Source organism: Taudactylus pleione, unplaced genomic scaffold, assembly GCF_031769625.1.
Source record: "Taudactylus pleione unplaced genomic scaffold, aTauple2 ptg000410l, whole genome shotgun sequence".
In the NCBI taxonomy this organism is placed as follows: domain Eukaryota; kingdom Metazoa; phylum Chordata; class Amphibia; order Anura; family Myobatrachidae; genus Taudactylus; species Taudactylus pleione.
In genome coordinates this window covers 811,355-827,081 of record NW_028284812.1, presented here as the reverse complement: position 1 = coordinate 827,081, position 15,727 = coordinate 811,355, and the positions used below count along the sequence as shown (strand labels likewise).

General features: G+C 46.6%; 1 protein-coding gene across 1 annotated transcript in view; it reads right to left on the bottom strand.

Moving 5' to 3' along the window:
* Positions 1-15,727, bottom strand: part of DYSF (dysferlin) — a 705,898-nt gene that overhangs the window by 125,426 nt on the left and 564,745 nt on the right. The window contains exons 41-42 of the mRNA XM_088447021.1: positions 13,305-13,367; positions 5,117-5,215 (exon numbers count right to left, since the gene is read on the bottom strand). Of these exons, the coding sequence (XP_088303147.1) occupies positions 5,117-5,215; positions 13,305-13,367 (162 nt within the window). The remainder of the gene's footprint in view (positions 1-5,116; positions 5,216-13,304; positions 13,368-15,727) is intronic.

Sequence of the window (15,727 nt, the reverse complement as noted above, 5' to 3'; positions counted from 1 at the left end):
AGGAGCTGGGGAATCGGGTGCGTAGGGGCTGGGGAATCTGGTGCGTTGGGGCTGGGGAATCTGGTGCGTTGGGGCTGGGGAATCAGGTGCGTTGGGGCTGGAGAATCAGGTGCGTTGGGGCTGGGGAATCAGGTGCGTTGGGGCTGGGGAATCAGGTGTACTGGGGGCTGGGGAATCAGGTGTGCTGGGGGTGGGGAATCAGGTGTGCTGGGGGCTGGGGAATCAGGTGTGCTGGGGGCTGGGGAATCAGGTGTGCTGGGGGCTGGGGAATCAGATGCGTAGGGGCTGGGGAATCGGGTGCGTAGGAGCTGGGGAATCAGGTGCGTTGGGGCTGGAGAATCAGGTGCGTTGGGGCTGGAGAATCAGGTGCGTTGGGGCTGGGGAATCAGGTGCGTTGGGGCTGGGGAATCAGGTGTACTGGGGGCTGGGGAATCAGGTGTGCTGGGGGTGGGGAATCAGGTGTGCTGGGGGCTGGGGAATCAGGTGTGCTGGGGGCTGGGGAATCAGGTGTGCTGGGGGCTGGGGAATCAGGTGTGCTGGGGGCTGGGGAATCAGGTGTGCTGGGGGCTGGGGAATCGGGTGCGTAGGAGCTGGGGAATCGGGTGCGTAGGGGCTGGAGAATCGGGTGCGTTGGGGCTGGAGAATCAGGTGCGTTGGGGCTGGAGAATCAGGTGCATTGGGGCTGGGGAATCAGGTGCGTTGGGGCTGGGGAATCAGGTGTGCTGGGGGCTGGGGAATCAGGTGTGCTGGGGGTGGGGAATCAGGTGTGTTGGGGGTGAGGAATCAGGTGCGTTGGGGCTGGGAAATCAGGTGTGTTGGGGCTGGGGAATCAGGTGCGTTGGGGCTGGGGAATCAGGTGCGTTGGGGCCGAGGAATCAGGTGCGTTGGGGCCGAGGAATCAGGTGCGTTGGGGCTGAGGAATCAGGTGCGTTGGGGAATCAGGTGTGTTGTATTTCAGCTTACACAACTTGGGGTGGGGGGGGGGGGAGGGCAACTGGCAGCCTGTGGGCCTCAAAAAGTTTACGGTAAGGCAGTGATATGTTTTCAGTATAATCTTTCTTATTAAACATCCCTCCGTGTACAAGGCCACCGTATCATTGTAATGGTGCATACACTCGCTCAGATTTTCTGTTAGATCTGAACGATAACGATTTTAAAAATCATTGAATTGTTCATATCTGAAATAAAATCTGACATGTGAGTCTGCAACGATGAGCGATGCGCGTTCCCGCTGGTCAGATAACGATATCTGACATCTGATGTGTTTGCAGTCAGATTTGGACGATTCCATTCATTTTAATACAGCCTAAAATCGTTCATCTGACCTATCTGCGTGTGTATGCACCATAAGATGTGTGCCTCACCTGGAGATAACTATTCCCTCACTGAGTGGTACAGTGTCAGGTAAAACAAAATAGCATTACATAAGTAATACAGCCAGCAGAGAGACAAAACCGAAGAGGAGACAATGCACTAACAATTATTCCAGGGACTACACGTTGCATAACCTAATTAACGTTACCATGAAATAAACATTGTGCTCTATCATGGCTGCAGTTTGAAACTTGCATCCAACATAAATGGTTAAGAGGAAGAATGAAATGTACTGTACGGCAATTAGTTATTATATTAGTATGTAACGTTTTAATAATTATGCCATTTCCTTTCCACACGTTTTCTATAGAGAGAGTTGTAGCAAAGCCAAATAATTATTATTCTGCAATACTTAATTTACAGCAGAGGAGGCCAAAAGCCTCCGATGCCAACTGAAGTGCAGCTGTTGTCCAGGGAGTCTATTAAATTGTGTTCTGTCTTTGTGTGGTCAGAAGAACTAAGTTTACAACACCCCGAAGGTTTCCACACTAATTCTGGCGTCTCTACTGCTTAAACGGCACTTCTATTTCCATAAAGCTGGTCACCATTACATGAGGGTTTCGGCTGAACCGAGAGGTATTTCTGAACTTTGGGAACAATATACAGTGAAAACCACATGAAGCTGCTCAAGAACCAGCCAATTCGGGGGTTCCCGGATATACTGTTAGGGGCCGTATCGTTGAACAGACTCCGTGTTCCGGTTAAATTTCAAATACAGCTGTGTCCACATACATCTTTCCTCCGTGCGCTACAAGTCGCGTTACACATAACACGCGAGTGCCCTGCGACTTGATAGCGGCGAGCGCCTTTTTGTGAGACTTTTTACCTCCAAATACGTCTCATTTGCACAGTGGTGAGATTAGGACGCACAAGCAGCTTCTGGTGACTAAAATGATATGCAGCATGCCTGTGTTCTGTTTGCAACTGCGGGTGTATGTGCGAGCGAAACGCTACGTCACGGTGTCACAGTCGCTGGCACTGTAACGCAGCATGTCACATGCAGATACTGTACTCCCGCAGTTGCACACAAAATATAAGCATGTTGCATATCATTTTAATTATCAGAAGCTGATTGTGCGTCCTAATCTCACCACTGTGCAAATGAGACGTATTTGAAGGTAAAAAGTCTCACAAAAAGACGCTCGCCAGTACATAGTCACGTTACGCCACGGTGCGACCAGAAAGGCTGTTTAACGCGCAAGGAGGCTAGATGTAGACAAATCAGTAGCTCTGATAACGCCGGAACTGAAAAACGCAAAATACCGGTATGGCATCGACTAAATACGCTGATCCAATCTCTCCGCGATTTCACCATAAGCTACAGAGCGCTTGGACTGGATTTGCTCCTCATTAACGAGTAAGACGCCTTTTTTATTTGGTTGTTGTTTTAGTTTTTTTTAACTAGTAAAAAAAAAATATATATATATTTTTTTCTTTGTTCAACTACTGGCTAGTATTGTACAGAGCTGGTTTGGCTGTAACCGAGCATAGCACGGAATTCACGTCTGAATTTATTAAACCCAGACCTGGACCCTTCTGTGTAATGTCACAACGAAAATACAGATAAAGCCGACACTGAAGAGCCCATTGCCGGGGGCTGGCCCTGCTCTGAATAACAGTATTTTATACTAATACTCCATATCTTGGCTCATATTCCCTTACAATAGCCACTGTTCTATCCTCAGATGTGTTGATGCTTCAAGTGGTGACTGTTATTTTTCCTCTGGTTCCATCCACATAGGAGCCAAGAAAATGTAAGCTGCTTTTCCAGGGAACGGGATGGACTGTGCTGGTGACAGCTCCACACCAGTAGCCATAATGTAATTATCAAGTTGTGTATTCCAACAGCTGAATGGCTTTGCCAAAACAAACGATGGCAGGACAGGGCTTCTCCAGGTTTTTCTAATTTATTGTGTGATCTCTGGAAGAATCCTCGCTGGTAAGAATTCCTCATGAGATTAGCGCAGCGGAGGTCACGAGGGGGCTATTTACCATGCTGCGTATAAATATATAAGCTCTCTGCTCGCAGGGAGCTGCCCTGGCCACCGGGAGGCAGTAAGGCCGGGAATGGCCCTGACTGTGTTCATGGACTGAGGGCCTGATTCAGAGCCGGACGTTATTTGCGAACGGTCGTTCAGAAAAAGGGGCCGGCTATTTAAATTGAGCGCTCGCTCTTTGCGGTCTGTTGACGTCTCTATGTCTGAGCGAGCGCACGAAACATGCGCTCGCTATTTTGTAAAGACGCCCCCTGGCCGTTCGCATCCTACGTCATCTCAGCTATTTATTAGATTAATCGAGTACATCGAAAGGCGTCTGAACTGCTCGCAGTGCTTGTGGTAGGTTTATCCTACCGCAATCATGCGAACAGTTCAGGCTAAGAAACAACCAAGTGACGTGGTCGATGACGCTGATTTGTTAATTATGCACACCCATTAAATGCCCGTTTTGACCGTTTGGCACGCCTGCGATAAATTAGCAATGCCAAAGCCACAATTATCCCCTTATGTACTGAAAGCTCAAATAAACCTACAACAAGGACATTAATGCATATAGCTTCCAACGGTCCCCGATTTTCAAGGACCGTCCCAGGAAAAGACATTCTAAATCAAGGTGGGCTGAATGGCCATGATGCAGATTGTAGCAGGATTAGATCCTGCAGGTAACCAGCAAAGTGCCCCTTGTGTAGAAGCCAGTGTATCCCTGAGCTAAAGAATATGGGTGGGCGGGAGATGCACTAACCTTGGAAAGTGATAAAGTGGAGAGAGATAAAGTACCAGCCAATCAGCTCCTGTGACTTTACAGGCTGTGTTTGAAAATGGCAGTTAGGAGCTGAGTGGTTGGTACTTTGTGTCTCTCTACGGCTTAGTACATCTCCCCCTACAACTGAAATAGCTGTGGGACATAATATTGTTATCATTTTTTTATCCCTAAAGCCGCTAACTAACGAGGATGGAAATTCCCCACATTGAATAGGGTATTAAATGTGGCAACCTGGATCTGAGCGACTGATTTGCAGTCTCCTAGGTAACACAAATTGGAATTGGTTAGCTCCACGTTTGATGATAAATGATGGCAATGCTTTGGGTAGATATCTTCTGGGAGTCTTTCCAAAGTACTGCGCTCATTTCATGTTATCACAGATTAATCTTTAGTATGTGTACAGGGCAAAATATATAAAAGAAGTGACTTGGGGTAAAAATGGTTGCGTTATAGGGGCTGGTGTGGCGTTGAACGTACGCCTGTTTGCGCACTGCACCCATTATAGATATGCAGACAGAGTAATTAGTAAATCGTGTCTCTACCACCATACAGGGAGTTTAACAGTCGCTATTATTTCAGGAGTTGTGGCGATGTCTAGGAGCAATTTAATGGCCGTGCAGCCTACTCCAGGACAATCCCGGGGGCTGCAAGGAAAATCCAGAAAACATGGCATATTTTTGTGGCCTCGCTTCCCATACACAAAAAAATTTCTCTCCTAGGAACAGACATTCTTTGAACTCACAAAATCGTTCTTAAAACTTATATAATAACAAAGCATAGACATTTCTGAAGGTTACACGTAATAACGATTTACCTACTCATTACCCCTGACAGTATTGTGCCGACCCATTTTTACCGCTAACCGGAGCTTAAAGCATCTACTTTGTGAGCATAGAGATCAGTCTTCCTCCTATCAGGCCTCTGGAGTCCACATTGCCGACATAACAACATCGCTTCCCCACCTGACCGAGGTTCTGCTCACCTGTAGGGTATCGAAGCCTTTCTCCAAATAGGCCCCACATTTCTCTTTCTCTCCGATCGAGGCGTAGAACTTGCTCCACCAGTCAATGAATTCTTCCTCCTGTTGAGACGTTAACACGTTACAAAGTCATTATAATGTGCGCAACAGGCACTGCAATGTAATTCCACGGAAGATGACCGAATGTACGCATAACGTTATTACACCTCAGACTTTAAACCCTCAAGCTATTATACTCAGCATTGTGGGCTGTTTATTATACTAATAAAATGCAAAATGTAAGTGATTTAAGGCAACCACAGACCCCTTGCACAAGGTGTAACATGTTCTGCTCCTGGACTCCCCACTTAGTGTGGGATTGCAGTGAGCTCATTAAGGCCGCTTACACTGCGATCGTAATTCAAGCGGTAAGTCCAGGAGCGGAGAATTTCGGAACTGGTGGGTTCATTTTGGAGGATCTGCACCCAATTAACAATTAGCTTTGACTAGTGTTGGTTAGACCATGGAAGCTAATATTTGATTGCTGGCCGGGGTTACCATTCAGTGGCAACGTGTTAGTTAAATGATGACGTGTAATTTGGATATATGTTCAAGTGTTACATTGTGAGTCAGTCTAGGTAATAAGAAAGCTCCAAAGAGATTACATCGCATAAAATACTCCATAAAAAATTACACGTTACTCCATTAGTAACAGCCAACATAGACGTTTCATTTCTCCCAATGACAAAAACATGGGAAGGTTACGACAGCTTAAGTAGAACCACCCAACGTGTCTACCTTGGCAAGACAAGTGAGATGATGTGCACGTTACTGTAATGGGACCTGCGTGTAACTGCCCGCACATGTCACACTGTACTGGCTACAGCCACGGCCCACACCTCACAGGAGCAAAAACAGCCCAATTCCCCCGATGGACACAGGAAATATCTGATCCGTGTTTCAATCGTACATGGAATTATTTAGAATACTCCATTACGGTGAAGCTGGTGTTTCTTATTTTTGTATATTTAAAACGGACGGTATTCTTAACGGTTTCAATATTAGTAATACATTATTATATTAAGCTAAAAAATAGAAAAACCCATACTGTATATACTTTTATTATAACAATTTGAAAACACGAGTCTATGGGGGTGATTCAATTGTTACGTGGGTGGCGATAATTAATGAGCGCCCAATTTTGCATTCAATTGTTCTGGGCACTCATTAATTATCGCCCTCTTCACGTCCTATTAGCACACTCACACCTAAGCTACTCCCACCTATAATACTCCCACTGTTTCACACTCACACCTACCCTGCTCCCACCTATACTAATCACTGATTCACACTCACACCTACCCTGCTCCCACCTATACTAATCACTGATTCACACTCACACCTACCCTGCTCCCACCTATACTAATCACTGATTCACACTCACACCTACCCTGCTCCCACCTATACTAATCACTGATTCACACTCACACCTACCCTGCTCCCACCTATACTAATCACTGATTCACACTCACACCTACCCTGCTCCCACCTATACTAATCACTGATTCACACTCACACCTTTACTAATCACTGATTTACACTCACACCTACCCTGCTCCCACCTATACTAATCACTGATTCACACTCACACCTACCCTGCTCCCACCTATTCTAATCACTGATTCACACTCACACCTACCCTGCTCCCACCTATACTAATCACTGATTCACACTCACACCTACCCTGCTCTCACCTATACTAATCACAATGATTCACACTCACACCTACCCTGCTCCCACCTATACTGATCACAATGATTCACACTCACACCTACCCTGCTCCCACCTATACTAATCACTGATTCACACTCACACCTATCCTGCTCCCACCTATACTAATCACAATGATTCACACTCACACCTACCCTGCTCTCACCTATACTAATCACAATGATTCACACTCACACCTACCCTGCTCCCACCTATACTGATCACAATGATTCACACTCACACCTAAGCTACTCCCACCTATACTGATCACAATGATTCACACTCACACCTACCCTGCTCCCACCTATACTGATCACAATGATTCACACTCACACCTACCCTGCTCCCACCTATACTAATCACTGATTCACACTCACACCTACCCTGCTCCCACCTATACTGATCACAATGATTCACACTCACACCTATCCTGCTCCCACCTATACTAATCACTGATTCACACTCACCCCTAAGCTACTCCCAACGACACTACAGCAGCGGTTTGTTATATCCCAAGGAAACAAAACAAAAAACACCCTATCAAAGATAATATAAAGAATTTGCTGAAAAGCAATGACCCCCATATAAAGAGTAACCTCAGATGTATCCCCACTTCTGGCAATTACTATAAATCCTTAAAGGCCGTTTTCACCTTCAGATAAATTCATCGGCGTGCTTCAACTTCTACTGCATGCGCACTGATAATTTTATCTTCTTTCTGTGCTTTTTAGCAAGTTGTTCCTATCATCAGGTAAACATTTACTTTTGGTGTTCCTGAGATACAACACGAAAACTGCTTTATGAGTACAAGTGCATCCAAAAAGGTAACCCGTGTCATATCCCAGGGCAGCGCAAATAAACAGATCTGCCTGATGGTAGCAAAGCTAAAACTAAAAAAAGATAGACGGGAACGAGAATCCTATATAGCAGAAGTTGCAGGGTGGATGTACAAGTCAGTAAAGAGCCCTTTGGTTTCGCTTGAATGACAAGTTATAAGTGACAATGGCCCTCATTCAGACCCACTCGCGAGCGGCTGTCCGCTCGCAAGTGGGTCGATGGTCTGCACTGCGCACCTCCGTCGTGCGCATGCGCGAGACGCGCCGAGCGAAGGACTTTCCTTCGCTTGGAGTGTCTCATCAAAGGGGGCGTGCTGTTGATGTTGACTGACAGCACGCCCCCTTTGGTGGGCGTGCCGGGGGCGTGCCTGCCAGACGGAGGCGTTCCCAAGGGAACGCCTACCGTCTGAAGCCGGCCCCACTGACATCACTAGTGATGTCAGTGGGAGTGATTTTGGCTCTGATAGAGCCAAAATCACTCCTGGCCTTGCGGTTGAAAACCTCAACCGCAGACTGTTGCTCGCAGTGGCGATGGTCGCGATGGTCAAGACCATCGCGACCATCATCCTGCACGCTCGTATATGCTGTGGGTGGTGACCCACAGCTATACGAGCGTCCAGGAGGACGCTCCATATTAATGGAGGTGGGCCCTGACTCAGAGCGAGCGCTCTGGTCAGAGCGTCCGGCTCTGAATCAGGGCCAATGTTGCTTGCAGTTTAGTATACGAATAAACAAGAACTGAAGCACTGTGCAGCGCGATTTCCAGTATCACACAAGGCGGCGGCGGCAGCAAGCACATTAAATGAATGTAAAAATAAGCGCCGATTTACTTACGCTTAGGGAAAAAAAATTAATAACATTTAGTCAGTAAAAATATATAAAAAGCTCCAGAAACTCCACCCGGCAGTAATTGTACATTTCTGCAGCGAGGAAGGAGAGATCCTGCTCAGGACTCATGAAACATTCCTACCAATAACGATGTCTATTTTAGTAATCCGCAGAATTCCATCACACTGACTTAATGGAGAAAATCTAATAGAGGCTTATTGGATTTCTGGCTTGAGACAGCCATAAGGGCTTTCAATGAGCCTCTCGAATAGACATTGTTTTGAATGTGAGTTTACCATAAATTACATTTCATCGTCCTCCTCTCGTTAACACACAACAAAAAGAAAAACCGCAGTCAGCAGCCGTGGCAGTCTCGCCGGCCGTTCCGCAGTCAGCGGGTTTCCCCAGTACGTGTGACTTACCCAGAGAATCTTCTGCAGCCGGAAGGCAAGGGAAGCTGGTTAGATCATTTGCTACTGCTGGAATTCTCCACCCGTGACATGCATCTCCCGCAGCTCGTGCATAAAGCGGATGGCAGCCATTAATTGCACAAGATGAGGTGAGGAATACTGTAGAAAGCCTCAATGTTCCGCACAATTTACCGGCTAGTTAGGTAAAATGTACATATTCATTAAACACCGGCAGGAGAACCTCGTGTATGAATTATACTTCATCCCACCTAGAGCAGGGACATCTGGCAAACAGTGAGGCTTTCACAAGAGGTTGACAAATGAATGGATGTTTAAAATAAAAGCTGCATTCTATTGGCTGGTTTCAGGCTTCAGGCTATAATGTGGACCAATCACGTGAGCCCAGCAGAAGGCAGCCATTTTGTTGACTGAACCAATTTTCATGAGCATGGAGCCTACCAGCTGACTAGTGACATGATGGTGACATGACGTGGCAACTTAGTGATGTCATGGGACGTTGTAAAACGGATGCCTAAGTCTAATATAACAGGGGATATTGTAATATAGAGGAATATAAGAAAACGCCTAGATTCTGCTTTGTGCAGCCGGGTTGTGTGTCAGGCCTGAGAATGGAGAAGGTGATAAACACTCAGGTGTCACAGCTAAATAAGAGTACAGGGAACATCTGTTATTCCACACACCCGGGACGCTCTCATTAGGGGCGACAGATGCCACTTAAGCCTGTGTCGGGCAGCAATTTTTTGCACGATACTTTGAAGTGCCTTATGGGTAGAGAAGTCAGTGGAAAATGCTGCTCTTGCTCAATGACAGAGAGAGTGTTTTATACGTGTATTAAATCGTGTCAGGACTCGGGGGGGCCGGCACAGGCAGATCTCTCTATGTGCTTATAAAAAAGGTCCAGAAACTTGTAAGAACCAAATTGAAAAAGAACATCAGTGGTGGACTAGTTTTAAGTCTCCGGCACCAGGTGACTCGGGTGAGCTCTATCGCTGATCTGTGGGCCTGATTCAGAGCTGAACGCTCTGACCAGAGAGCTCACTCTGAATCAGGGCCCTCCTACCTTTTTTTGGAGCGTCCTCATGGACGCTCGCATAGCTGTGGGTTACCACCCACAGCTATAGCGAGCGTCCATGATGATGGTCGCGATGGTCTTGACCATCGCGACCATCGGGCTTGCGACGGAGACCCTGCGATAGGGTCTCGCTGCCGCAAGCCCTGGAGTGATTTTGGCTCTATCAGAGCCAAAATCACTCCCACTGACATCACTAGTGATGTCAGTCGGGCCGGCTTGAGACGGTAGGCATTCCCATGGGAACGCCTCCGTCTGGCAGGCACGCCCCCGGCACGCCCACCAAAGGGGGCGTGCTGTCAATCAACATAGACAGCACGCCCCTTTTGTGCGAGACCCGGAGCGATGGAGAGCCCATCGCTCGCCGGGTCTCGCGCATGCGCAAGACGGAGCTCCCTCCGTCGTGCGCATGCGCAGTGGGGGAACATCGACCCACTTGCGAGCGTACTGCCGCTCACGAGCGGGTCTGAATGACCCCGTGTGTCTCCCATAGCACTCTGGGCCTAATTCAGATTTGGGAATAGAGTGCATGCACACGGTCAGATATTTGTTCAGATCTGAACGGTAATTATTTAAAAAATCGTTCAATCGTTCATATCTGAAGGAAAATCTGACATATCTGAACGATGAACGATGCGCGTTCCCGATGGTCAGATAACGATATCTGACATCTGATGTGTTTGCAGTCAGTTTTGGACGATTTCAGTCATTTTAATGCAGTCAAAAATCGTTCATAGTTCAAATCGTTTGCAAAATCGTTCAAATCTTTGGTCAAATCGTTCAATCGTTCATCTGACTGTGTGTATGATCCACACATGGTCAGATGTGTCAGATGAACGATTGAACGATTTTGCAAATGATTTGAACTACGAATGATTTTTGACTGCATTAAAATGACTGAAATCGTCCAAAACTGACTGCAAACACATCAGATGTCAGATATCATTATCTGACAAGCGGGAACGCGCATCATTCAGACATGTCAGATATTGGAGCATACACACGGTCAGATTTGTCAGATGAACGATTGAACGATTTGACCAAAGTTTTGAGCGATTTCTGACTGCATTAAAATGAATGGAATCGTCCAAGTCTGACTGCAAACACATCAGATGTCAGATATCGTTATCTGACAAACGGGAACACGCATCGTTCATCGTCCATCGTTCAGGCATGTCAGATTTTCCTTCAGATATGAACGACTTTTAAATCGTTATCGTTCAGATCTGAAGAAAAATCTGACCATGTGTATGCACCAAACTGGTGCCTACACACAGTCAGATTTTTCTTCAGATCTGAACGATGAGCATTCCCGATGGTCAGATAACGATATCTGACTTCTGATGTGTTTGCAGTCAGTTTTGGACGATTTCAGTCATTTTAATGCAGTCAAAAATGGTTCTTGGTTCAAATCGTTGGTCAAATCGTTGAGTCGTTCATCTGACACATCTGACCGTGTGTATCCTCCATAAAGAGTAAGTTACTGTGCACTTTGGTAAAACTATGCTATACTGCAGGGAGGCAGAGGTAACATGTGCAGAGAGATTTAGGGGTAAATTTACTAAAGTGAGAGTTTTTAGAAGTGAGTTTTAAAAGTGATGTTGCCCATAGCAACCAATCAGATTCTACTTAACATTTAACTAGCACCTTCTAGAAGATTATAGCTAGAATCTGATTAGTTGCTATGGGCAACATCACTTTTAAAACTCAGGGCCTGGTTCAGACCTGGTCGCAAGCGATGTGCGCTCGCAACTGGGTCGATGGTGGGCCAGTGCGCATGCGCACGACGGATCCGGCTCCGTCGTGCGCATGCGCAAGACCCAGATAGCGACGGGCACTCCGTCGCTCCGGGTCTCGCAACAAAGGGGGCGTGCTGTCGATGTTGAGTGACAGCACACCCCCTTTGGTGGGCGAGCCGAGAGAGTGAAAGCCTCCATGTGAACGCCTCCGTCTGGGGCCGGCCCCACTGACATCACGAGTGATGTCAGTGGAGAGATTCCGGCTCTGTTAGAGCCGAAATCTCTCTGGGGCTTGCGGCAACGAGACCCTACCACAAGGGTCTCGTCGCAAGCCCGATGGTCGCGATGGTCTTAACCATCGCGACCATCTTCCTGGCCGCTCGCTATAGCTGTGGTGGTCACCCACAGCTATGCGAGCGGCCAGGAGGCCGTTCAAAAAAAAAATAGCCCGGTCCTGACTCAGTACCCTTTTCTCTGTGTGTCTGTGAGAATGGAGACTCTCCGGTCACTAGGAAGCGGGTATGAGACTGGTTCCTATTCAACTGATAAACTACTGTATAGTTTTATTGGTTCAGCCCACAAAATATGCTCTTTCAAGACAACTGTATTTAGTAAAATGCAGTCTTTATTCCTCATATGGATGTCAATCAGACCGTTCACACTTGTGTCATCACATACAGCAACATACAGAGAAGCAATGTCATGAAATCTGCGCAATTTCACATTAATCTTTAATACATAGTAAAAAGTCATCACAGGCTCTTGTGAATAAATACATAAACTGTAAGGGGGTATATTTACTAAAGGGCGGGTTTTTAGAAGTGGAGATGATGCCCATGGCGACCAATCAGATTCTACTTAACATTTATCTAGCACCTTCTAGAACAGTGTTGGCTAACCTTGACACTCCAGCTGTTATGGAACTACATAACCCAGCATGCACTGCTACAGTTTTGCTATTAGGGCATGCTAAAACTGTGGCAGGGCATCCTGGGATATATAGTTCCACAACAGCTGGAGTGTCAAGGTTAGCCAACACTGTTCTAGAAGATAATAGCTAGACTCTGATTGGTTGCTATGGGCAACATCTCCACTTCTAAACACTCTCACTTTAGTAAATATAGCCCAATAGGCCCCATTTAAGAACGAATCTTAATACCAGCGGCATTTTTGATTTAGTATCACAAACGGAAATAACACTAGTATTTATCAATACTTACCCCTCCGGCGCGGCCCAGTGAAGTCCTCCTCGTCGGCGAGATCCTCCGCGAGAGCTAAAGGGGTTATGCTTCGCTATTAAATGGGGCCCTAATCGTTTAATAGTATGGATTAATAGTTAGCCCTCTGTATGAAGCCACGCCCTTTGCGACAGATGTGACTGGAAATGGCAGGCACCACTGTGTAAGCAGAGAGAGAATTTCCCGCCAGCATTTTCCCCTCACGTGAGCGCGGTCCAGTCATACAGGGCGTGGACTGTGGATCTCACACGACATGCGGGAAACTCTACAGACACGTGAGACACCAAATGACAATACGTACATGAAGGTTGGACCCAGAAGACGACATGTTAATTATGGTGGAGATGTTCGAGGCGTCTGCGAGCTACAAATCAAGATGGCCGGTTAGTTACACACAGGGTATAAAGAAGCATCAGTTGTTAATGGACAACAATGACTGGGAAAATGAAAGCTAAGCACGTTACCTACTGCTATTAGTAACTATTGTTCTATTAAACCAGGAAACTGATCATATTTTCACAGCGATCCCCCATTGTACTGACACAAAGGGGTATATTTACTAAATTGCTGGTTTTTAGAAGTGCCCACAGCAGCCAATCAGGTTCTACTTAACATTTAAGTAGCACCTGCTAGAAGATAATAGCTAGAATCTGATTGGTTGCTATGAACAACACCTCCATTTCTAAAAACCAGCAATTTAGTACATTTACCCCCTAGAGATGACACATATATTTTTGTAATTGTCCATGTTCTAACAAATGTCCTGACAGCGAGTAATGTGTCCTTACAGAGACAGTAATCTGCAGGCTCTAGATGTGTCCAGAGACTAGATGCAGCGGTTACAACAATATGGGGCTCGGGGAATATAAATCCATTCTCTGAACGCCCCTCCTGTGTGTGAGGGACCATTCTTAGCGTATCATAGTCAGACACATTAGATCCTGCACAAAACTAACTAACTGCAAAATGTATACACAGCTTAAATGTAAGTAACATCTATAACCTAGAACAGATTTAAGTGGCAAAATCATTGTGCATTTTCCAGTTTCTCACCCACAAAATGCCAACCTTAGAGTAATTACGTCTATATTTTTAGTACTTTTTGTCCAGTTACAATGGAAAAAAGTTGAAAACATACAATTGGGGGGTGGGGGGTATTTTCCAATTTCAACTGGAAAAAAACACTAAAGGGCTGATTTTGAGTCACACTGATCTCTCTTCACGGACACAAATGGCGAGTTTTTGCATACAGCGCGTACAGAGAAGCAACTTTACGCATTTTGGCGTATGTCCGTAGTATTCTGTAGTGGTCAAAACTTGGCCGGATCTGGCTTTCAGGGGGACAGGGGTGTTTTTTCGGGGTGTGAATTGGGAGGTGGCAAAGCGATCGCACGTAAGCACCCTCACTTGTGGGAGTGTCGCGGGCGTGAATCCAAAGCACCATGTGATTCTGAGTGGTGCGTACGAGGTAGGGAAGCCTGCTTCTGACAGATCTCCTGCACCCAGCAAGGGGCCAGTGCATATACTAATGATGGCATTAATCCCGTGAATTCCCGCATTCGCTTAAGACACGCTGCAGTCACTAGAAAAGAGTGAACAGTATGTTTGCAGATAGGAAGACAGGTAATTTGGTTTTAAGGCGACTCTCCACCGTTACAGCAAGAGCACATACATAGGTCACATGCTGCTCACTAAGCCATGTCAGACTGAGCCCCACCATCGTAACTAGAGGTGGCAAGTGGTCCAGGGGGCAGCACAAACGCTGCACCTGTATGTGGTATGCACCCTGCAGCCTGGAAACTCACCGTTTGCAGCGCTCAACTTCCCCCTGGTCCTGGCGGCAGGCCCCTCACTGTGATATTGCATGTTCAGGGGATGGGGTCGGGGCAGAGCTCACTGTGCCCTACTACGGTCCGCGAATGCATGCGCATATACGGCACCCACAGAGCTGGCTCCTATGTCTGCAACCGAGACCGTCTGTCTTACGCAACCACTGAGACGCGACACTCCGCCAACCCACAGCGTTACTGACTCCGCAGATTTATAAAACACTTTTGGGAACGTCAGCGCCCCGGTTGCTGCATTCAACGATTTGGCAACACAGGGTCAAATATATGTGAGAACCTGGGAACTGTCTAGGAAACTGCACAATAAACCGTCCATAGAAGTGTACGACGCAATGTGTCATGTAAATAGATCCTAAACCATTTAGGTGACATATGTCCTCATTTGCACAAAGTTTTACCTTGATGACAAATCGTACAGGTAACATTTTGCTGGGAAAAAATTGTAAACCAATATAGGAAACTATTACCAATATCAACTAGCTCCTAACCGACTTTTCAGACCCAGATACGTAGGGAGAGGAGGTAGGGATTAAAATAGGGCGTGACTTGATGCTATTTGCCTCAACAAGAGGACAGGCACGATTTAGGGGTCTGGTTACTAAGCAGTGTTAGGAGACGGAGAGAAAAGTGATAAGCTGCCAGCCAATCAGCTCCTACCTGCCATCTCACAGGCTGTGTTTGAAAAATGACAGTTGGGAGCTGATTGGCTGGCACCTAACACTGCTTAGTAAATAGACCCCATAGTGTGAAACTGTGTGCGTCATCACATCTGTGCCCTCCCAGTGTACGCTAGAGTGGGAGTGGCATGATGATTTTTGCATCATCACTGCAAGTTGCCGCCCACCTTGGAGCCATGCCAGCAGGCTTGAGGGAGAAC